The 24,606-nt window shown below is 37.8% G+C and overlaps 3 protein-coding genes across 8 annotated transcripts in view; 2 read left to right on the forward strand and 1 right to left on the reverse strand.

Moving 5' to 3' along the window:
- The window catches only part of apc (APC regulator of WNT signaling pathway), a 34,790-nt gene extending 19,543 nt beyond the window's left edge, over positions 1-15,247 (forward strand). For 5 of the 6 annotated variants that reach the window (XM_065264220.2, XM_065264241.2, XM_065264227.1 and 2 more), the window contains 14 exons: positions 589-673; positions 2,053-2,239; positions 2,805-2,913; positions 3,001-3,114; positions 3,192-3,275; positions 4,757-4,831; positions 5,180-5,278; positions 5,365-5,743; positions 6,875-6,970; positions 7,069-7,208; positions 7,290-7,367; positions 7,462-7,578; positions 7,665-7,879; positions 7,965-15,247. In XM_065264220.2, coding sequence (XP_065120292.1) covers positions 589-673; positions 2,053-2,239; positions 2,805-2,913; positions 3,001-3,114; positions 3,192-3,275; positions 4,757-4,831; positions 5,180-5,278; positions 5,365-5,743; positions 6,875-6,970; positions 7,069-7,208; positions 7,290-7,367; positions 7,462-7,578; positions 7,665-7,879; positions 7,965-14,316 — 8,130 coding nt within the window. In that variant the 3' untranslated portion in view covers positions 14,317-15,247. The remainder of the gene's footprint in view (positions 1-588; positions 674-2,052; positions 2,240-2,804; positions 2,914-3,000; positions 3,115-3,191; positions 3,276-4,756; positions 4,832-5,179; positions 5,279-5,364; positions 5,744-6,874; positions 6,971-7,068; positions 7,209-7,289; positions 7,368-7,461; positions 7,579-7,664; positions 7,880-7,964) is intronic. The other variant, XM_065264249.2, reaches the window with a different exon arrangement.
- Positions 15,248-15,379: 132 nt separating this feature from the next.
- c3ar1 (C3a anaphylatoxin chemotactic receptor) lies at positions 15,380-19,560 on the forward strand. The gene has a single exon (XM_065264263.2). The coding sequence runs from the start codon at positions 16,869-16,871 to the stop codon at positions 17,898-17,900; it is 1,032 nt and encodes a 343-aa protein (XP_065120335.1). The 5' UTR covers positions 15,380-16,868; the 3' UTR covers positions 17,901-19,560.
- Positions 19,561-20,716: 1,156 nt separating this feature from the next.
- Positions 20,717-22,945, reverse strand: LOC135739626 (protein FAM240C-like). Its single transcript, XM_065257809.2, has 2 exons — positions 22,630-22,945; positions 20,717-21,033 (listed from the first exon to the last, which is right to left on the reverse strand). Exons 1-2 carry the CDS (start codon positions 22,752-22,754, stop codon positions 20,919-20,921), a joined length of 240 nt encoding a protein of 79 aa, XP_065113881.1. The 5' UTR covers positions 22,755-22,945; the 3' UTR covers positions 20,717-20,918.
- Positions 22,946-24,606: the final 1,661 nt, after the last annotated feature.

Consider the following 24,606-nt stretch of genomic DNA (forward strand, 5'->3'; position numbering starts at 1 on the left):
TTTAAATGATTTATTTACTGTCTAGATATCATCAATGAATGGACTATTTCCAAATATGACTCAAATCAGATTGAAATATATTGTTAGTGGGTCTTTCAAATGCAGTTAACCTTATCTTTTTGTACAGTTAACTTGATCTTTTTTGCTTTTATCCAAAGGACAATTTCTTTGTTTGTAGAGATTCTTTGTTTGTTGTTATATTAGTTTGTTTTATGTTATAACAGCTCTTTGTCTCGTAAAGTCAGTTTTTGGTGAAGTCTGGTGGCGGTTTTTGAAGACTAGTACACATCTAATAGTGAGATCAGGGCACAACATGCATGAAATCATAGCATTGAAGAATTAGCAGGTGCATCTTTACAGCTTCAAAGCTGTTTGTGTCTCTCGTACTCATCTTCAAAGCACTTCAAAGCTCTTTGATGGATGTTTTTTACTCTTTATCAGATCGGTTTATCACACAGGCAGACAAAGTTTTCTTACATGTGGTTTGAGCTCAGTATATCTTCTGTGTGTTTCGTTCACCTTACGATAATATAAAGTGATGGCTGTTAATGTTGTAGCACACAGAGCTGATGTTTCTTTCTTTTTTAGGAGGTTTTGAAGCAGCTACAAGGAAACATTGAGGAAGACTCACAAGATTCCCAAGCACAAATGGATTTTTTGGAAAGAATTAAAGGTGAGGATGTAAAATGGTTGTCATAAGGATAGCTGGGTTATATAGGAGTCATGTGAACCATGCATTTACACATTAAACTTTCACTCTGTTCCAAAATGTAGTGAACCACTTCAGTAGTTTGCATTTTGGGCTGGGTTTCCATTAGAGGTGTAAATTACAGTTCATAGCGATGTGATACAGTATCGATCATCTCCGCCAACGATGCAATATTTGCAGATACATCAAACATTTCTTCGATGCAATTACGATTTGATTAATTTATCGATACTTTAATATTACATGCCTAGTTAAGCAGTTACAGTTAATAACTCACAAATGCAACCAAAATATATATCATGAACGTTTAATTAAACTCTTAAAAAAGGCACAATCTCTGTCCCGATTCGTTTTAATAAAGAAAAATAAATAATGAGGGGAGAAAACGCTTTGTTGCCCCATTGCATTCACTTGCTGACACTAGCACATGAAAATAAACAAAAATATGCGCTTTGGCGTAAATGCGTAGATGGACGTTACATCAAGGAATGAGGACGCTGAAAGTGTCAAAATAAGGGTACCTCATATTGATATTTTATGCATTGTATTGTTAGAAATTTAATCGATGCATCGATCCATATTGATCCATTGCCCTGATTTTATTTGAATCTTTATTCTCGCTTGAGGTGGTTTTTGACTTATGCAAAAAAATTTGAATAATGGGAGATGGAAATGCATTTGCTGAATAAATTCTGATGTAGCAAACATTAAACCCATGTGACTGATTGTCTAGCAGTTTCCGCTGTCGTTGTTTTTATCCTATATGGGGCTCGATGTCGTCTTAATGCCCTTGCTGTTAGTGCCTGCATCAAAAACTCTGCATTCCTTCTTCTGTGCACAGCATTCAGTTTGGCAATTACAAGCTGCACTGCTAGTAAATCTATAACTTGTCCAATCCTAACTAAATGCAATCTTGTCTCTATTTTCTAAGCATGCCTTGTTTTATTTACTGTTGGTTATTAGTTTACCAATACTGCCGTCATTCGCTCGAACAACTAGATGGAACAATTTTCACATTTTTGTTTTTCTTTTTTTGGGAATTTTAAAAAGATTCGCTTCACGTTTGGATGGAAACCCAGCTATAGACCAGCATAAATAAGGGAGACAGCATAAAAAAAAATCTGCCTTGTAAGGTGCATGGTTTTGACCAGAATGTAAGCCAGTTTAATTTAACATTAAGTCAGTAAATGTCTCTGTGTGTTTCATGTGCAATATGTAGATAAGATGAGGCCTTAAAAGTCGCCTGTTTATGTAGAAATTATGATTATGTAGATGCCATAACCTGTTTGCATGAACATTTAATAAACATTCATAAGGTTTCATCATTGTGTTTTAATCTGCAGAAATGAGTCTTGATCCCGGCTTCTCTGGTGTGAAGCTGAGGTCCAAGGCCTCTCTGCAGGGCTCTGGTTCGGCTCATTCGACCGACAGCAGCCCCAGTCCCAGTCCCATGAGCTCCTTCTCCAGAAGAGGGGTAACCGGTGGGACCAGAGACAGCGCTGGGTACCTGGAGGAGCTGGAGAAAGAACGGTCAGCACTGTTTAAATTCCGAACTTCGGTTTAAGTAGGGTGATTAAAGGATTCCCCACTTGAAGCTCTTACAGGGTTTTGTCATTAAATGAGATTTACGTGATAAACTGTGGTTTACAAATGGTACGGTCCAGATAGCTCAGGTGACAGAGAATAATTATTAGTAGATTATGACTTTATAAACTAGCAGAAGAAGTGATGTCATCAAACAGGTCTGCGTTTAATAAAACAATTGATAAATAATCATTTAAATTACTGTTTTAAGCAATATAGTTTATTAAAGGTGCAGTAGGAGTACAGTACATGGTAATAACATATTGTGAAAATCGTAAAAAGACATCTAAAGACATTTATGGATAATCTTTGCACTAAATAAAGTTACAAAAAAATTTAACAGATTATTACAATGCATTTTTGGCACCTTTAATGTTTATGATTGATTATCAACATCTATTAGCTTTGTGCATTAATGTAGAATAAATGCAGTTGGCGTACACTCTGATCTGTTTGCTTTGACTTATTTTCCCATTCATCATTTCATGATCTTTTGTCTTTATTATATCAGGTCTTTATTGGTGGCTGAGTTGGAAAAGGAAGAAAAGGAGAAAGATTGGTATTATGCTCAGTTACAAAACCTCACCAAACGGATCGACAGTCTGCCACTCACTGAGAATGTAAGTCAGACATTTCTGTCATTCTCAACGTACGCTGAGCTCATTAACCGGCTGTGTGTGTGTGACCTCTGTCATGTCATGTTATAGTTTTCTCTGCAGACCGACATGACTCGCAGACAGCTGGAATATGAGGCCCGTCAGATCCGAGCCGCCATGGAGGAACAGCTGGGCACGTGCCAGGACATGGAGAAACGGGCACAGGTAAGGGCGGATATTGAAAGTTAACGTGTGTGAAAGCGCAGATAATGTTTACTAAACAAGATTTCATCGCTTTTCAGGTGCGTGTCTCACGGATACAACAGATTGAGAAAGACATGCTGAGGATTCGGACGCGTTTACCGACTCAGTCGACGGACTCGGAGGTAACCAATTATTCTGCCAATGCTGAGATTCAGTAAAGTAGTCAACATTCATCTTACATGCAAAATTAGCTATCTAGTTATTATTAATATTCATCAAGATTTTGGTAGTTCTTTATTTTTTTAGCTTCAGTGCTTTAAATGAGATACATTTAGACACATAAACTATATAATGCATATGTGGTGCACGGCCTGTACACAATATAGATTTATATTATTGACATATACATAAGTTTGGGTTTGTCTGTACTTGTGATTGTCTTACTAGCTGTGTTTCCATTACAGATTTGCCCAAAAATATAGCGTTATTTTCTAAAAGACTATTGCAAATAAAGGCGTTTTCATTAACCGATGATATGCGACTGAAACGTAGTTTTTTCTCTTGCGATAAATCATTTCAAACATCACGTTGACTGATTTTGGTAGGTTAACTAATATCACATCCACCGCACTAGGCATTATTTTTAACTGAAGGAAATGTTATTTTAATGTTAAGTCAATGTAAAGACGCGTTGACGTGCGTCTGGAGGTCTCGCGGCGCGAAAGAGGCGTTTAGTGCAACTTGATTCCGCCTCATTCGCGCGTGTAATTCATGCAAGTTGAGCGTTGCCGCAGGAAATGCGCGAGTTGAACATTTTGAACTTTGGCGGGAAAACGTGCTGTGTTAAACCATCAGGGGCTTGCTCTAGTAGTGACATGATTACAGAAAGCGAGGAGAGTCGCAGAAGCCCCTCCCATGACGCGAATTTCCGCATGAAAGTCTGAAGACTAGAATTTCACGTGCGAATGAAGCGAGTAAACTCAAAATGTTCAAGCGGCAAACTAGACGCAGGAGACGCGTACATTATTTTTAAATCAAAAGAGACATAGGAGTGTTATCTGAACATCAATGCCAAGAAAATCCCATTATAATTAGGATTTGCAATGTATAGGTTTCTTTAAAGTAATAGTACATTATTATGTGACTTACTTGCATCAGGTGACCTGAAAATTAGAAGAAACTGTTTTCATTGGAGTTATGCGAAATACACCTTTTCTGAATTGCCTGAAAAACCACCTTATCAAGCGTAAACACTTTTTTGCGATATATGGGAGTTTTTGCGAAATTGACGTATTTCCATTGGCCGTATTTTTAATTTGCAATGTCAATTTGCGCAATTTAATGGGTAATGGAAACGCAGCTACTGTGAGGATGAATCTGATTGGACGCATCTGCTTCTTCCTCTGTGTTTCTGTAATCCTGTTGTCTGATGTATGTAGGTCATGAAGAGCTTCATGCACCAGCAGTTGTGCTCCTATAGCCCTAGTCAAGCTTCATCTCTGATCTCTCTCCTAACACATAGAGCTGATTATCTACAGAGACTCTTTCCACCTGTCTTAAAGTTGATCTCGTCCATCCCGTAGTGTGGTTTTGTCTCTGCCGTGCACATTTGGCTCATTTACTTTATAGATTTCTTCAGTTTCATATCAGCGTCTTGTTGCAGGTCAAGCATGAACCTGTGACCCAGACCGAAGGCGCCCATGCATCAGGAGATCCCGCCAGTGCTGTTTGCTCTCAGGTAAGGGAGACCATTTTAATGCATTCAGCCATTTGTGAGACTTATTTTGCTGATGGTCTGTTCTCTGATGGTCCTTTTTTTGGCAGTGGGTGCAGAGCGATTCAGGCCCTTTTAAAAGCCCTTTCAGTCCACACCGAGAGCTTCTGTGTGCTTTGAATATTAATGATTTGAATGCAAATGCTACTGGTCATTGAGATTAAATGAGCCCTTTTTCTATTTCGTACAGTTTCACTTGCTTAATGCTTTAAGCTCCTGTGGTATTTTTAAGACAGATGGCGTAAGCGATATGTCATTGGATCAACTACAACATCTGTGCGTTAGGATTACTAAATTATATTTGCTCATCAGGGCTCCAGTTCTCGGCTCGATCATGACTCGGTCAGCGAGATGAGCAGCGCTGGAAGTTACTCAGTCCCGCGTCGACTCACAAGTCATCTTGGCACTAAAGTGAGCCTCTGCCAGACAAATACATTCATTATAAACATCATGACATCATCAGGGTCTAAAGCACAATAAATGTTTCATGTACACAGGTGGAAATGGTGTATTCTCTTCTGTCCATGCTGGGGACTCATGATAAAGATGACATGTCTCGAACCCTCCTGGCCATGTCGAGCTCTCAGGACAGTTGCATTGCCATGCGCCAATCCGGTTGCTTGCCGCTGCTCATTCAGCTTCTCCATGGCAACGACAAAGATTCGGTGTTGCTCGGGAATTCTCGCGGCAGTAAAGAGGCCCGGGCGAGGGCCAGCGCCGCCCTGCATAACATTATCCATTCACAGCCTGACGACAAACGAGGGCGTCGTGAGATCCGGGTGCTCCACCTGCTGGAACAGATTCGGGCTTACTGTGAGACCTGCTGGGAGTGGCAGGAGAGCCACGAGAGAGGTGTGGACCAGGACAAAAATCCAAGTGAGTCTTAACTTATCTCGTCTCACGTATTGCCTTGTCAAGAATAGCACAGAGGATATAAGATCCTTCTTATTTTTAGTTGTATAGGCTTGCAAACTAAAGTACTAAAGAATTTTAATATGAACATAAAATAAACTTAAGTTATATGTTTGTTTGGAAAGTCTGGATATTCGAATATTTTTTGTTAAACATAATTTTAAGATTGTAAAGCAAGGAAATTATTTGATAAAAAATATTTAAAATGTATTTAGATATATTAGAAAATATATATAAATATATTATATTTTGCACAATTTCTAAGTGATTAACGAAGTTTTAACCCAACTAAATAAGTCAATTGTTAAGTAAAACAGCAGGATTTTCAGTAGTGGTTTCAAACATTTGGATCCCACTATTGATACACTAATAAATTAACCAGACTGATATTTATATTAGGGCGGTCGAAAGATTAATCGCGATTAATCGCATTCAAAATAAAAGTTTGTTTTTGCATAATATATGTCTGTGTGGACTGTGTGTGTAATTATTTTTGTATTTAAGAAACATGTATGTTTGTATGTATGTATTTATATTTTTATGTGTATTTATATTTTAATATTTATTTATATTTTAGAATTATTTATATTTTAATATTTTTTCTATTTTTTATTTTAATATTTTTTGTATTATATGTAAAGTAAAATGCATTAATATTTTTTTCTCTTAAATACATGTTTGTGTGTATTTACACATGCATAATAATTAAACACGATACATATATATGCAAACACAAACTTTTACTTTGTAAGCGATTAATCGCGATTAATCTTTTGACAGACCTAATTTAAATATGATTTTAATCAATAAATAATCATTTCTGTCTTGTTTGTGCAACACACAATATTGTGAGTATATCTCATTTGTCTCATTTAGTTGTACTGTGTGTGTGTGTATTGACATTAAAGCACAAATATACACACTTTACTGTGTCTCACACATCACAAATGCTGAGCACTTTATTCATTATAGATATCAGTGGTATGAAATGTTCTGGTAGAAAGGAGACTAATGGATGTTTCATAACTGTTCCAAGTGTTTGGACACGTAATTCATGTGTAATCTCATCATTAATGTACAATGTTTTTATTACAGTGCCCTCTCCTGTCGAGCATCAGATCTGTCCAGCGGTTTGTGTTCTGATGAAACTGTCCTTTGATGAAGAGCACAGACATGCAATGAATGAACTTGGTATGTTTTCCATCACAAACTGAAATGTATTTACCAATTTATTCTTGTTTGACCTTAAATCAAAAAATCTTGTTGGCTAAATCGATCTTTTAATGCAGGAGGCCTTCAGGCAATCGGGGAGCTTTTGCAGGTCGACTGTGAGATCTACGGTCTGACCAATGATCACTACAGTGTTACCCTCAGACGATATGCTGGGATGGCTTTAACTAATTTAACCTTTGGTGATGTAGCTAATAAGGTACGTTATCTGTCTTGGCACTATCCGTGTTAGTGTACTTATTCGTGTCAAGCTATTTAATTGTTCCTTTCATGCCCACAGGCTACGCTTTGTTCAATGAAAGGCTGCATGAGGGCCATGGTAGCACAACTGAAGTCAGAAAGCGAAGACCTACAGCAGGTATCACTTGTTTGCAGATGCATTGCATGTTTTGTACACGCTAACATTTTTCCTATGTTGTCCATGTATGATACTAAACTTTGAACTGCTTTAGGTCATTGCCAGTGTTTTGAGAAACCTGTCATGGCGAGCTGATGTAAACAGCAAGAAAATATTGCGTGAGGTTGGAAGTGTTCGAGCTCTAATGGAGTGTGCCTTAGAGGTTCAGAAGGTGAGTCTAATATTCGGATAATGTGAATGCATAATGCAAGTAATTCATTTAGCAATGCATTATATCATATTTTCCTTGATTTCCAGGAATCCACATTAAAGAGTGTCCTGAGTGCCCTTTGGAACCTGTCAGCACATTGCACTGAAAACAAAGCGGATATTTGCTCCGTTCCTGGGGCGTTGGCCTTTTTAGTGAGCACTCTAACATACAGAAGCCAAACCAACACCCTTGCCATAATAGAAAGTGGGGGTGGCATTTTAAGAAACGTATCAAGCCTCATCGCCACAAATGAAGAGCACAGGTATAGTAGAAGATACTGTATAACTTAAAATCACATCACCCTGCCACAACAACTGTGTAATATGACTTTCTTTGTCTCTCTTTAGGCAAATATTGAGAGAAAACAGTTGTCTACAGACCCTTCTTCAGCACCTCAAATCACACAGTCTGACAATAGTGAGCAATGCCTGTGGAACGCTGTGGAACCTCTCTGCTCGGAATGCAAAAGATCAGGAGTCATTATGGGACATGGGAGCAGTTGCCATGCTTAAGAACCTCATTCACTCCAAGCACAAGATGATAGCTATGGGAAGTGCAGCCGCATTGAGGAACCTCATGGCCAATCGACCTATCAAATATAAGGATGCCAACATAATGTCCCCTGGGTCCAGTTTACCATCCCTCCATGTTAGAAAGCAGAAAGCACTATTTGAAGAACTAGATGCGCAGCATCTCTCTGAAACCTTTGATAACATTGACAATTTGAGCCCCAAGGCCTCTCATAGGGCCAAGCCCAGACTTAAGCATAACGTTTACGGTGATTATGATGGTGTGTGTCGATCAGACGGTTACAGTCCTAATGGAGTCGGAGTTCGCACACCTTACATGAACATCCCAGTGCTCTCTAGCCCATCTTCTCGGGACAGAGGAAACGCAGAAAGCGGCCGAGCCGAAAGGGACAGAAGTTTAGATCGGGAACGAAGGGGGTTCCATTCTGATGCTGAGCCTGCAAAGCGAATGATGCAGCTTCCTACAACGGCCGCTCAGATTGCGGTAGTTATGGAGGAAGTCCAAAGTATGCACTTAAGTATGGATGATAGAACAACAGGTTCCACATCGGACCCTCACGCAGTTCAAGATGATATGATGAGACGTCCAACTGCCGCTCATGGTCACCAAAACCTTTACAGCTACAAAACTGACCCGTCTGGTAGACCGTGCCCAATTCCCAAACTGGAGAGCAGAGCATCTAATGACAGTCTGAATAGTGTGAACAGCACCGATGGCTACGGTAAGAGGGGTCAAATGAAGCCATCGGTCGTGGACTCCTACTCGGAAGACGATGAAGGCAAATGCTGCGTCTACAGAAAATATCCTGCGGATCTTGCCCATAAGATACACAATGCAAATCACATGGAAGATGACAATGGCGATCTGGACACACCTATTAACTACAGCTTGAAGTATTCAGATGAACAGCTGAACTCTGGTCAACAAAGCCCAAGCCAGAATGAAAGATGGGCAAGGCCCAAGCTCACGGATGGTGAAATGAAAAGATCTGATCAGAAACCACCTAGATCCCAAAGTCCAGGATACCCCATGTACACTGAAGGCAGTAGTGAAGGAGAAGACAAACTGAAAAAGTTTCAGCCTAGGTTTGCTCAACAGGGCATGTCTGGATTTAGGCCAAGGGGCTCAAGTGAACAAATAAACAGTGGCTCCGGTCATGGGCTTAACAAAAAGATTTCGCAAACGCTGTGTGATGATTTTGCAGATGACAAACCGACTAACTACAGTGAGCGATATTCAGAAGAAGAACAGCTTGATGATCAACCTGCAAGTTACGGTCTGAAGTACAATGAGGATCGCCATATAGAACAGCCTATTGATTACAGTTTAAAATATCCTGATGCTTCCTCTAAAAAGGGCTTATTTAGTCATTCAAAGCCATCGTCTGCCCAAAGCTCTGTTAAAGACCATTTAAGCCAGGATAGTTCCTCCTCTGTGGCATCTATAAAGAATCAGGGAAGGCAAAAGCAGCTCCACCCGTCATCTGCTCAAAGCAGATCAGGACCAACTAGAGCAGTTCAGAAGAACCCAGCCTGCAAGCCTTCCACAATAAATCCAGAGACAGTACAGACATATTGTGTGGAAGACACTCCCATATGTTTCTCACGTGGTAGCTCTTTATCATCTTTGTCCTCTGAGGAAGATGAAATGGAGAGCTGCAAGCGTAACGTCGGTTCGTCTAATAACTATTCAAATATGCCTATATCAGATAAAGATGCCACAATTAGCATTACACAAGACCACCGGACAAATGAGAGCCAGTCATCAGTGCATTATGTCCGCATGAAGCCACCTCGACATCAAGGAACACACTTGGGACATGGAGATGGTTCTAGGCATCACAAAACGGTGGAATTTTCATCCGGTGCTAAATCTCCATCCAAAAGCGGTGCCCAAACACCAAAAAGTCCTCCTGAACATGACATACAAGAGACTCCTCTCATGTTTAGTAGATGTACTTCTGTCAGCTCACTTGAAAGTTTTGAAAGCCACTCCATTGCAAGTTCTGTGCAGAGTGAGCCATGCAGTGGGATGGTCAGTGGAATTATCAGCCCAAGTGATCTGCCCGATAGTCCCGGACAAACAATGCCTCCGAGTCGTAGCAAGACACCACCACCACCTCCACCACGATCCACATCGGTAAAGCAAAAGGTTACAGTCCCACCCCACTCTGATAAACAGAATTTGGCTCCAAGGCATGCAGTTGTCAATGCAGCCGTGCAGAAAGTGCAGGTTCTTCCAGATAATGATACTCTTCTACACTTTGCCACAGAAAGCACTCCAGATGGCTTTTCTTGTGCTTCAAGCCTTAGTGCACTGAGTTTAGATGAACCATTCATCCAGAAAGACATTGAGCTGAAAATAATGCCTCCAGTTCATGAAGATGACCACAGTATCGAGACAGAGCTTGAGAAAGAAGACATTAAAGAGCCCAACGTTCAGGAGAAACCACCATCAGCATCTGAAGTTGGAAATGATCTCTTAGATGATTCAGATGATGATGATGACATAGAGATTCTCGAGGCCTGCATTAATTCAGCAATGCCAACAAAATCATCACGGAAACCGAAAAAGCAGTCGCCTTCGAACACCTCAAGAATTCCCCCGCCTGTGGCTCGTAAACCAAGTCAGCTCCCTGTTTATAAATTGTTACCGTCACAAAGCAGAGGACAACAGCAAAAACATGTGACCCTAACCCATGGTGAGGACATACCACGGATATACTGTGTTGAGGGAACACCCATTAACTTTTCCACAGCAACATCTCTCAGTGACCTCACTATTGATTCACCCCCAAATGAGTTGGCAAGTATGGAAAGTTCAGCTCCCCATGCGGAAGGATCTGGACAAAGACGAGACACTTTACCAGAAGGAAAAAGTGCAGAGAATACAGATATGGGCGTGTTACCTTCCACAATATCGGCTGTGGGTGAGAATGAAGGAGATGATATTCTTGCAGAGTGCATCAATTCAGCAATGCCGAAAAGCAAAATTCATAAGCCGTTTAGGGTGCAGAAAATGTCTGATCAGACTCAGCATCCATCTACCGCCACTGGCAATCTGGTTCAGCAAGACCTGGAAAAGAAAAAGCCAACTTCTCCTGTAAAGCCTATGCCACAAAGCAGCGAGTACAGAGCGAGGATGCTTAAACGGCCAGAGGGTCCCCATAACTTACCAGAAGCGGTTTCATACCCAGATAAAAACAAAGAAACCAAAAAGCATGAGCCCAAATTACCATCAAAAGAGTTTGCTGATAAGCCTGCTAATGCTGAGGAGAGACCACGTCCCGGGTTTGCTTTTGATTCTCCGCATCATTACACACCAATTGAGGGCACACCTTATTGCTTCTCTCGCAATGATTCGCTGAGCTCCCTTGACTTTGAGGATGATGACATTGACTTATCTAAGGAAAAAGCAGAGCTGCGCAAAGATAAAGAGCAAAGAAAAGTTCCACCTTTGAAGTGCAGTGTAGAACAGCCAGTAAACGCCAACAGAGTGCCAGTATTTCAAACAGCTCCAGCAAAACCAATTCAAAAACAAGATAGTTTTTCACAAGCATCCAAAGATAATACAGTAGCACTGTGTGATGAGAAACAGAAGTTTTCAATTGAAGACACACCAGTGTGTTTCTCAAGAAACTCATCGCTTAGTTCACTTAGCGATATTGACCAAGAAAACAACAACAAAGACTGCTCACATAAAGATGATGTAACCCAGATGGAAGTACCCAGACCACAAGCCTCGGGTTATGCACCAAAAGCCTTTCATGTGGAGGACACTCCTGTGTGTTTCTCTAGGAATAGTTCTTTAAGCTCTCTCAGTATTGATTCTGAAGATGATCTTCTACAAGAATGCATAAGTTCCGCAATGCCAAAGAAAAAGAAACAACCACCAAGAAGCAAGATGGATGAAGCTGAAGTTAAGGAAGATAAAAGCATGATGGCCGATGGCATTTTAGCAGAGGAACCAGATCTTGTATTAGACCTCACAGACACACACAGTCCTATTTCAGAGCAAGCATTATCACCAGACTCTGAATCATTTGATTGGAAAGCCATTCAAGAGGGTGCCAACTCCATTGTTAGCAGTCTACATCAGGCTGCAGCCAGTCTCTCCAGACAAGGTTCTTCCGATTCAGATTCAGTTCTTTCCCTCAAATCTGGCATCTCCATTGGGTCACCTTTTCACCTTCCGTTAAACCAAGATGACAACAAGCCTGCTGCAAACAAAGGGCCAAGAATATTAAAACCTGGTGAAAAAAGCACTTCGGAGGTAAAAAGGAATGAGGAGGAATCTGCCAAGAGCCTGAAAGGTGGGAAAAAGGTATATAAAAGTCTAATAACAGGAAAACCCCGACCCAGTCTTGAAAGCATGTCTTCTCAGCACAGGCAAGCTCCAGCACCCGTGATATCCAGGGGGAGAACAATGATTCATGTTCCTGGTGTGAGAAGCAGTTCTCCTAGCACCAGTCCAGTTCCTAAAAAGCCGCCTCCACGCGGCCAAATGTCCAAACCACCCTCCCAGGCACCAGGTGCTGGAAACTCTCCGAGAAACATAAAAGTGCCAGCAAGTTCTGAACCTAGTCCTGCCAGGGATCCACAATCTGCTCCAGGAGGATCAAGTAAAGGCTCCTCTCGATCAGGGTCTAGAGACTCTACACCTTCTAGACCCGTTCAGCAATCACTAACAAGGCCGATGCAGTCTCCTGGTCGCGCCTCAGTCTCACCGGGTAGAAACGGTCTGACCCCATCAAACAAATTATCCCAACTCCCTCGCACTGCATCTCCCAGCGCTGCTTCAACAAAATCATCAGGATCTGGCCGCATGACTTACACTTCGCCAGGAAGGCAATTAGGACAACAGACACCAACAAAGCAGAGTGGTTTGCCAAGAAGTACCAGTGGGATTCCTAGAAGTGAATCTGCCTCAAAAAGTCTAAACCAGTGTGGAGCCACCACAGGCCCTTTAAAAAAGGCAGAATTGTCCCGAATGTCATCGACAAAGTCTAGTGGGAGCGAGTCGGATCGATCTGAGAAACCTGGACTCGTTCGCCAATCAACATTTATTAAAGAAGCCCCAAGTCCAACACTAAAAAGGAAATTAGAGGAGTCTGCGTCATTTGAGTCACTATCTCCATCCTCCCCAAGCCAATCCCAGACTCCAGTATCTAGTCCATCCTTACCAGATATGTCACTCTCTTTACCTTACCAGGCGAGTGGTTTGAGAAAGTCCCCCAACGGTCAGAATTCCGTTGAGAATGGTGATGGTAAGTCACTTCGAAGACATGACATCTCACGATCCCAATCGGAAAGTCCGTCCAGGCTCCCAATCAACAAGACGGGAACATGGAAGAGGGAGAACAGCAAACATTCGTCATCTCTCCCAAGAGTCGGCACTTGGAAAAGAACGGGTAGCAGCTCATCGATTCTCTCTGCATCTTCTGAGTCCAGTGAAAAGGGGAGAAGTGAGGATGAGAGGCAACTCCTCAATCCTCCTCAGAAATCTGGCAAAGAGGGAGGGCTAGAACGGAAGGGAACATGGAGGAAAATGAAAGAAAGTGAAAATGCACCTTCTATGACATTAGACCTACCAGAACCATCTAGTGATGCTGCTTTCTCAATGGGCCCTGCTATGTCCAGAACAGAAGATGTCTGGGTGAGAATTGAAGACTGCCCCATAAACAATCCAAGGTCTAGTAAATCTCCCACTGCAAACACACCTCCTGTTATTGATAGCCAGACAAGCAAAGGGTTTCTTTGTGACAGAGACTCAAAACAGACACTAGCAAATGAGACCGCAGCAATGGGCCACGTAGGTTCAGAAACCAATCTGAATTTGCTCAGGAGTACCGAGTCCCTTGATAAAAGAGTCACAGATATCAAGCCCACACCGAGTAATCCAAACATTAGCACGGAGGTTCATGAATTCCCAGTAGCTGAACGCACGCCTTTTAGCTCGACAAATTCGAGCAAACACAGCTCCCCGAGTGGTGCTGTAGCTGCTAGGGTCAGTCCTTTTAATTACACACCAAGCCCCAGAAAGAGCAGTGTTGACAGCGCAATACCTAGACCATCTCAGATCCCTACACCTATTACGAGCAATGTGAAGAAAAGAGACACTAAAGGGGACACGACTGAAAGTGGATCCTACATTGTCACCTCTGTGTAAAGCTATCTGGTCCAGCGGCAGCCAGTCAAAACCTCGTACAGACTCTGGCCTCCGCCGCTGCTATATAACTTGTAGTCGCAACCTGTGTTAAGTAACTTTCTAGCTGGTTGCTTGCCTCTATATTGTGCTTTCAAATCCAGAGAGAACACTATTTGACAATTTGTACTGTACAGATGTATGTATATATTTAATTTAACCATGCACCAGGAACCTGTATGTTGCTTGAATTGACAAAGATTACTGCTAAAGGTGGAGTACATGGGATGCTGTTAAACTGTTGGTGGACTTCAATACTAAATCATTTCATTTTTTAAGAATAACGACTCTAAGCTTGTATGAATACAGATGCTAAACTCATTCTGCTGTTGCATATTGTATGTTACATAATGGATTTTCTCCTTGCATGAACCGATTCAGTGGTATAGTATTTCCTACGAAGATAAACATTTCTGTGGACACATAAACTGTACTGATAGCTGTATTGTAACATTTTACACGTATGTGTGTGTGTGTGTGTGTATGAGTGTGCGCGCTTTTGAAAGCAAGAAGAAGTAACCTTTGAAACTGTTGAATGACATAGATTATATATGAAACATAGATCCATTGCTCTGCTGTTTGTGTATAGTTGTTGCCGGATGAGGCGAGCGTCTTTTCGATGAACCTGTAGTATTGGAAAGGCTGAAATAATGTTGAAAAATTAAATTATTCCTGTAGGTTTTGGTGTTGGTACCTTTTAAAAAGCTCCGTATGCTTACCCTTTTTATTTTGTTATTAAGCACATAATTCGATAGAACTGTTTTGCCAAAACCACAGTGTAAATAATCACTTTTTTTGTTTTTCCCTTTCATGCAATAAAATGGGCAGATTGATGTTTACAAGATATTTCCAATAAAAATAGTAAATCTACACAATAAACTATCATTTTTGTGAATGTGGTATGATGATTTATTCTAGAAATTATACAATTTCATTGAGACTTTTAAAAAGCATTATCATTAAAGTTTTTTCCACAAAGTTTAGGTCATTTAGTGTAATCCGGTTACTCATCTAATTTGGTCGGGTAAACAAATGGCTGATTCACATGCAGTCAGCTCTCAAAAATGTATTAGTCATAAGTACGCTAATTATGACTGCACGTACAATTAGGACTCATTTTGTAAACATTTTGTGATCTTGCCATATTTAGTACGATTTCAGACCTGTAATTATATTTTGTGAATTAATTTGGACATTATTCGGTTTATTTAGGGTCCCTCATATCGACAATACAAGAAACAAATCAAACTTCTCTTTTAAACTTTAACAAAAAAGGCAGCTGCATCTCATTTTCAAGTTTAGTTTTTTTTAGCTGAAGAAAGGAAACCGAAACTAACCGTTTATTTGCACATGCAGCCGGCACACATTTTTATTTAGCTAATTTAAGATCATCACACCCTTCATAAATATTTCTAAATAATGAATGCAATATAAAAATGTAAGCCAATAATAAAAGTGTCTTTAATGCATGAAATATAAGTTGCAGAATTTGGGCTATCAGATTGGTTTAGAGAAGGTCTCGTCATTTCCTGTGGTTTTCCCTTTAAAGTTGTTTGAGTGTCATTCAGTCAGTATTCATCACCGTGTGGTTCATGAGGTAAGAGCAAGAGTTTTTGACCTGAAACTTCACTTTTTAAATAGACATATGTTTTATATATAGAGACGTGTGTGTTGATAATGCGTATAAATGATTACATAATTTACACTGTAACTACAGTAAACAACTACAGGAAAAACTTGTGAAATGTTTACATGAACAGTAATAAAACGGCAATGGATTTAATTAATTATTGCATTTAATTTGATAGTAAACTAATGAAAAAGGTACAAAATATATTTGTATAGTGCAAATCTCTACAATGTTCAAGGAGTACATGTACACTCTTACAAAAAAACGTGTTAATATTTTACACATTGTTTTGTGTTATCCTATTATACACATTATGTGTCATTTTGCGTTGATTTATGTTCAAATAAATTAAAGGGTCAACACAAGATGAGAGATGTGTCTAGTTAAGGACAACACATTAAATGTGGACATCCCTGTTTAACTCTAAATAATGTTGTTTATGTTTAATATTATGTAGTATTTACAAATATTAGGGTGTTTTATGTTACATTTTATGTTTGTTCGATTAATTTCTATCCTTCATGTTTTGCATTTGTGTGCATCACAATTTATTAAGTTTTGATGACCTTTATTGCAATAATGTGATTAAGAATCGGAAAATACAGAAAGCTGCATTAATGTTTCCTGTATTTTTTAACACATTTTGGCAACCACAGCTTCCAGTTTTAACAGCAAATTTGTTCACAGTATGCTATTAAACCCTTAAACACTTTCTGAGCAAAAGTTCCTGTTATAAAGGGTCCTCCCAAACTAGCATTTGATTGCAAAATTTCAGACTTGCCCGTGATAACACTGCATTCATTTAATCTGAGTATAAAGATGTTGACTTATTTGTGTGTTTGTGTGCTTTTTACAAATAGCAGGACGCTTCATCAGTTCAGCCAAAATGAACAACACATCTGATTACAACACAACAGATGATTTTAATTATGATTTTAATTTTTATTTTTATTTTAATGAGAGTCTTGGGAACTCTCCAGAGGCGAGTAGATCTCTAACAGTGACTTCTCTCATCCTCTACTTCTTGACGTTTCTCCTCGGAGTTCCCGGCAATGCATTTGTTGTGTACATTGCCGGGATGAAGATGAAGAGGACGATTAATACAATATGGTTCCTAAATTTAGCCATAGCAGACCTCCTGTGCTGCCTCTCTATACCATTCAGCGTGGCAGAGATCTTTTTGGAGCATCACTGGCCGTATGGATCTGCCATGTGCAAGATTCTCCCATCAGTTGTAGTTGTCAACATGTTTGCCAGCGTCTTCACATTAAACATCATCAGTCTTGATCGGTTTATTCTGGTGATAACACCGGTTTGGGCTCAGAACCATCGCAGCCTGTCGAAGGCCTGGATCTCCTGCGTGGTGGTCTGGGTCCTGGCATTGGCTCTCAGCTTGCCCTTCATGATGTTAAGAGAAACTTACACACATGATGAACTGAACATTACAGAATGCACATATCATGGCAGTGAAGAAGAAGAAACTTTTGAAAGATCTGGTGTGTTGAGCATCATTAGATTTGTGTTTGGTTTCTTCATACCTCTCGTGTGCATCGCAATATGTTATGGGATCATCGCACGAAAGTTAGGCCGAAGTAATTTCCGCTCAGGTCGAGCGTTTCGCATCATGTTGGCTGTTATCGTGTGCTTTTTTCTGTGCTGGTTTCCGTACCACTGCGTGGATTTGATCCGGATGTACGGTGGGGAGTCCAGCTCCTCTGTGGCATTGACCGTGGATCCTCTGGCCATCTCTTTAGCGTACATCAACAGCTGCCTCAACCCGGTTCTGTATGTTTTTATGGGTCAGGATTTTAAGGAGAAGGTTCGACTTTCTCTCAGACGTGTCTTTGAAAGAGCTTTTTCAGAGGAGGGCACACACACGTCACGATCCACACAGTCACAACAAATACACTCGCTGTAGTTTCATCTTTTTTATTTAGTAGCCTCCTGAATCTTATTTACTGAATTGATTTGCACAAATTCAGTAGGTTACATCTTTTATGTCTTTGTGAAACTTAATGCAAGCAAAAAGTAGCTTATTCTAGCAGTTTTCAGTAATAGGAAGTTTGAGTTTTTTAGGGGGTTTTGTGCAAGAACATATGAAACTCTTAAGTGCATCTTAAGTGGCAAAAAATATATATTCAAATAATTATTTTAAATATATTTCAAAATATACAAACAATGGCCAGAATGTATGTGCTGAAATATATTGTGAATGTATTTTTCACCAATATATTTTTGGCCATTTTTTGAAATATAAACTAGTCAACATTTGAAGAAGTGGATCAAAACCTTTCATTAACCTCGTCTTAAAACCAATACTTAATAACCGATCTTGTCATAGGACAACTTTGAAGAACTTTTTTTGATCCACTTCACATGTTGACTGGAATATATATATATATTTAAAAGCATTTATATTCACATTGCATTGGAAGAAGAACTTTGTATGTTACAAACTTGTAGACAGGTTTGGAAAGATTACAATTTAAGCTGCTCAACTGTAACAAAATATCATTTAAATATTTTATACAAAACTTTATATTTTTCCGTATGGGTTGTAAAATTAGAAATGTATTTGTTGCCCCTGAACTACATTTTGAAATATATGTTGATTTATGAAGGTTAAAACTAAACTCAAATTCAAAAATACATTTAATGAAGCTTTACTTTCTTCACAATATATTTAAAGCATATTTTTGGCCAGAGAAATTAATTTTTTGCCGTATGGGAAAATATGATTATAGTAAATCATTATAATACTCTTTGGGTTTTTTATTGCATGGTTTTATAGGAATTAAGTAAAAGTGGAAGTGTTTTTTAGTGCTGACAGCTTAAGTTAAAAAGCAGATGTAAGCAGATGTTATTATGAGACATTAAAGGTGACGTTTATGATGTTTACTGACACCATCTGAACTGAACTAAATGCTTAATATCATATTTTATACAAAGTAAAAAAACACAGCATGAAGTTAAATCAACTTGGTTTTGCAAGTCAATTCAACATACTACATATACTAACTGTGAATAGTTGACATAACTTATAAAAAATAGTTGAAATTGTTTAAGTAGCATAAAAATATATGTTGATTTAAAAAAATGCTGATTTTTTTTTAAAGTGTACTAATGCTGTTTTGTAGTATTAGTATTTTACGCTTACATTTATTACTGTCATATTATCTTTAATCAGAGAAATTTATTTTTTTGTATACTTTTAAGTAAAATCTTTAATGTTTAATTCTGAAGAATGTTCGTATCACAGATGTTTTCTTCACATATTAAAATAATGCATCTGTAATCAATTTTTCATGTCCACTTCTCAATTGTGTCGGAGTATCATAATAGCAAAACAAGACACTTTGCAAACCGGGGTCTTGTTCACCCTGCAGGCTTTATTGAATTTATAATAACCTGTTTGTTGTGTAAATGATGTTTTCATCCATATGAATGAGTGTCTGTGTAAAGTCAGATATTAAATGTGTTCTCAGTTTGTCACACCACAGAAAAATGTGATATTAACCACCCAGACAAATTTGAGTGATTAAAAAAATGCAAAGTAATAAAATAAGTTATCAAAATCATGCTGGGTGGCTTCAGTGCGTCATCGTTTTACCTTCGCTCAAATAATCTTGAACACAGAAATGTGGAAAAACTATTTAACGGTGTAATCCATTACAGTCTTTGTAATGTGTTTCCGCAGATTTATTATTGTGTTTAGAGACTATTCTCTGAAATGACTTTACATAGACTTTAGAATGAACATTGTAATTTTGGTAAATTACCATGAATGACTTTACCAGTAAATACAAACTGTGCTGTTCACCCACGCAGCCAGTGAAGTTCTGTCTTTTTCCAGTAAGATGTCATTCACACATCAGTGTTAAAATACTGCTAAACTCGTTGAGAAAGCGGAAGTTACACACTGTGGGCAAATAGATGATAAGGTTTGGTGAAGAGATATGGATGTTAACTTCATCATAAGTATTATGTACTACTTACTGTAGAAACGTCCGTAAACGTGAGAGAGTAAATGCACAATTCTATGCATGGGCGTGCACAGCGAATGTGATTGGTCGAGCCTGGTCAAATCAAAAAAATTAAATGGATTACATAAATATTGCTTAATAAAGTTATCTTTTCACTTTTAATTGCATTTTTAGAAGATTTGTGGAATTAGTTATTACAAAGGCACTCTCTGTTTATTTCAAGCTGAATTTAATTACGCTGCCTATAAAGGCTGTCTAAAAGCGTTTCCCGGAGCTGCCTTTATGCCGCCAAAGTCATTGCCTCATTAGGCAGCGATGCAATAAGTCAGCTACCTAAGCTTTAGGACGCAGCCATGTGTGAAACCACTAATTTCTTAAAAAATGATTATTGTTGTGAAATTAAAAAACCCAACCGCACATGAAAGCGAACTTCAGAACTACAGAAGGAAATGCTGATATTTCGTAATTAAACTAATGAAATATTTTGGACAGTGAACTAAAAGAAAGTGACTTCCTCTTTTTAATGCATATAGGACAGCGTCTATCCCCAATAGCACACTCATTTTATGTCCATGCTTTTGTTCTGTAAACATCAATGAATAAAAATATAAAGAAAAGTTTTTCAGTAGCCTACAGTATTTCAAATACAGTTTACCTATAGATGTTTATTGCAATACTCCTAAAATGTGATAAATTAATGTTAGACAGTTGAATAATATGAGTTTATTTAAGCTGCAGGCATACAAATTTAGTTTCAGGTTACAAGGAGCATTTTTTAATATGATCCAGAGTTTAAATGTAAAGGTGCAGTTCACTCGACTCGCCTCGAGATGTCGCCATCTGCACTCTTAAATCATCAAGCCCAAGATCATGTGTAGTTTAATGTCATTTACCGGTGTCTGATGTTATAAAGTATTCTGTCTCAATCAGAAAAGTGATTGTTATAAAGCCATCTAAACTCTTAAAATGTCCTGGACCCTTTCTGCTTTTTTTATCTGTTCTTCTCTCATGGTCTCAATCAGGTTCTTGTTTTGAATCTGAAGCCTCTGGAGCCATTCATCACGTAACCTGTGAGAGAACCAGAACAGAGATTCACTTCAAATCATTTAAAGTCCCACATATGGCAAAAAAATACATTTCTCTGGCCAAAAATATATTTTAAATATATATTTAATACATTTTGTAGAAAGTAAAGCTTGATTAAAAATATTTTTTAAATTGAAAATAAATTTAGTTTTAACATTTATATTTAAAAATGTATTACGGGGCAACAAATACATTTCAAATTTTACAACCAATACAGGAAAATAAAAATATTCCTTGCCAAAATATAAAGGTACAAAATGTATAAAGTATAAGTATAAAATTTATAAGTACACTGCAAAAAAAGATTTTTAAGAAAAAAAATCTTATTTTTTTTGTCTTGTTTTCAGTAAAAATATCTAAAAATTCTTAAATGAAGAAGCTTTATCTTGATGAGCAAAATGACCCAAGAAAATATTTTAGGTTTTAGACCAAAAATACCAAATTTAAGTGATTTTGTGCATAAAACAAGCAAAAAAATCTGCCAATGGGGTAAGCAAAAAAATCTTGAACATTTTTCTTAAACACTAAATTCAAGAAAAAATCAAGAAAAATGTGTTTCCCCTATTGGCAGATTTTTTTTTGCTCGTTTTATGCACAAAATCACTTAAATTTGATATTTTGGTCTAAAAACTAAACTTATTTTTTTGGGTCGTTTTGCTCATCAAGAAAAAGCATCTTAATTTACCGAAAACAAGACAAAAATACTAAGAATTTTTTTTCTTCAAAATCATTTTTTGCAGTGTATGTATAAAATATAAACAATTTCCAGTTGAATATATATTTAATTTTAACCTTTTCACACCTGCAGGTTTGTAACATACAAAGTTTGTCTTTCAATATGCTGTGAATTGAAATGCTTTAAAATATATACTTATATATGTAAATATATTTTAAAATATGAAAAAATGGCCAAAATATATAGTTTTTTGTAACCAATATATTTTTTGGCCATTTTTTGGCCATTTTGAAATTTGTTTAATATTATATTTGAAAATATATTTTTCTGTATAGTAACAAAAAACATATATTAAATTATTATATAGATTATATTATAGGTCTGTTTAGTTCATTTGAGTTTCACTTTTCTAAATTACAAACAACATAACTTGGCAAACATTATTTTTGCAGTAGCTGTATCAAGGATTTGGATCTAACGTTGGTGTCAAAACCTTGGATTTGCTTTGAAGTATGTTGTGTTTAGCCTGATCTATCTATATATTCATTACAGCAGTCATCTCTACAGCTGTCATCACATTCACATTCATTACAATCAAGTCTAAAGCCTGGAGATTTGTAGCCCTATATCTGCTAATCCTGTCTGGAAATACCCTGACCTCAAGCTTTCATTTCCAAAAGAAAGACGTGTTTATTAAATCCAAACTGGGTCAAAAAAACAATTATCTTCTTTGAGGTCCATTCTTGATGTCATCTATCAAACTGATGTTTTATTTCAGTGTATTTTGAACTAAATCTTCCTTTGCAATTACCAGACGCAACAAATGAGTGATGACAGGATAAGTGAACACCTCTTCAGCAGCATCATTTAAGAAAAGTTTGGACGGTGACAGACATACACACTTTGATAAAGCGCTGCTCTTCATCCGGGAGTCTTCATTCCCCGTCCTCTCCATGTGCTTCTCAATCTTCTGCTCCCAGAACTTCTTCAGCGTGTATTTATCATGGATACGAGCTGAGTTCATCATCTGAAAAAACAAACTGAAATATTTCAGGATGACAGATCGCTTCAGGTCTCGCTCTGAACTCTCAGAGTTTTTCCATGGAGGATGTCATTTCTGTAGATCTTTATTCTACACAGACAACCTATTTATTTTTTACATTGATGATTGTATTCAAAGCACGCAACAAGATAAATGAGAACATTCACGAGACTTTGCATTAAAACTTCAGAAGTTACAAAATGTGTTAAACGTAATCATCTCTCAAGTCTTTCTGGCATGTTGTTATGAGTTCAGAAACCATGCTCATTTCATTTTCATCAGAATAAAAACACTTAAGGATATATGAAGCTTCACTGTAGCTCCATAATTTACTCTTCTGCTGCCACAATGGGAAATTCAGCATGAACTAGCTAAATATTTATTTTTCTTCAACTCATGGGACGTACCTTTGAGAAGGTGTTGACCATTTAACCTCCAGGTCCACAATTCTGTGCAGAAAAAAACATTAGGTGTGATTTTGAGTTCAACAAATATTTGCTCCAGTGGATAATAAAGTGTAAGAGACTCACAGAGGCGTCTGGAGAACAGCACGTCCATCTGGAGGTCGTGAAGCGTAAACGCAGGTAAGATCATCTGCTGGACTCTCAGAGAGATCTGGCACGGCTCTTCGGCTCTTCCCCTAAATCTCATCATCGTTTATTTCTGGAGCAAAAACACAAAAGACAAATGGAGCCGTGAGCGCAGTAGCGATGTGTGTAAGCCGGTGGAATGCCACCACAGTTCCCACTGGAATCACCAACTTCATTACACCAAACAACACTTGTGGACCTACAGGGCATAGACGGGAGCAGATGAACTCCATCATACTCGACTCACTGTTCACATACAGTGTAAAGATGAAAACTACCAAGGTCAGGACAGGGTTTTGTTGTGTTTCTGAATGATATAAGGTCTGTCAGTGGTAATAATATTTGAAGTTTGAAGTTTTATATGTACAACCACAATTAAGACAAAAGTGCATATAAGCAAAGCTTTTAAGAGTCATCATAAGAAAGATAAGAAACAACAGAAACTGTCAGGGTTATACATGCAATACATTAAACACTAAAAAGTGAAATAAAACACATTTTAAAAAACAGTTACTTGAAAACTGCACACCTTTCATTCCGAGAAGAAAAATATTAAAAGTCTCTGTATGACACAAACATTATAAACATAAAATAACCGGTGTCTTTAACTTACACCGCAAAAAATTATTTTCAAGAAAAAATGTTTTTAGTATTTTTTTTCTTGTTTTCAGTAAAAATATCTAAAAATTCTTAAATGAAGATGCTTTTTCTTCATGAACAAAACGACCTAAGAAAATAAGTCTAGTGTTTAGACCAAAAATATCAAATGTAAGTGATTTTGGGCATAAAACAAGCAAAATAAATCTGCCAATGGGGTAAGCAAAAAAATCTTGAACATTTTTCTTAAACAATCAAATTCTATAAAAATTTGTTTACCTCATTGGCAGATTTTTTTGCTTGTTTTATGCACAAAATCACTTAAATTTGATATTTTTATAGACTTATTTTCTTAGGTCGTTTTGTTCATTAAGAAAAAGCATCTTCATTTAAGAATTTTTTTGATATTTTTACTGAAAACAAGACAAAAATACTAAGAATTTTTTTCTTGAAAATCATTTTTTGCAGTGTATGAACTTTGATTGACACAAAAGTTTTAAAATTCATGTGTAAAATATGAATAAAAAATTATTATGTGCCTTAGTAAGTTTTCCGAAAACAACAACAAAAAATGACTAAACTCTATTTGAAAAAAATAGAATACTTGTTTTATTAACCGAAATTTGAGATAAAATGTGATTAATTTGAGT

This window comes from Paramisgurnus dabryanus, chromosome 10, assembly GCF_030506205.2.
Source record: "Paramisgurnus dabryanus chromosome 10, PD_genome_1.1, whole genome shotgun sequence".
Lineage (NCBI taxonomy): Eukaryota > Metazoa > Chordata > Actinopteri > Cypriniformes > Cobitidae > Paramisgurnus > Paramisgurnus dabryanus.

What these genes read in the sequence shown, in the direction of transcription:
- c3ar1 (XM_065264263.2), top strand. Translation starts at nt 16,869, where the DNA reads ATGAACAACACATCTGATTACAACACAACAGATGATTTTAATTATGAT.
- LOC135739626 (XM_065257809.2), bottom strand. Translation starts at nt 22,754, where the DNA reads ATGATGAACTCAGCTCGTATCCATGATAAATACACGCTGAAGAAGTTC. An exon ending in AAGAGCAGCGCTTTATCAAA is followed by an intron (nt 21,034 to 22,629) that starts GTGTGTATGTCT and finishes GTTCTCTCACAG; the next exon opens with GTTACGTGATGAATGGCTCC.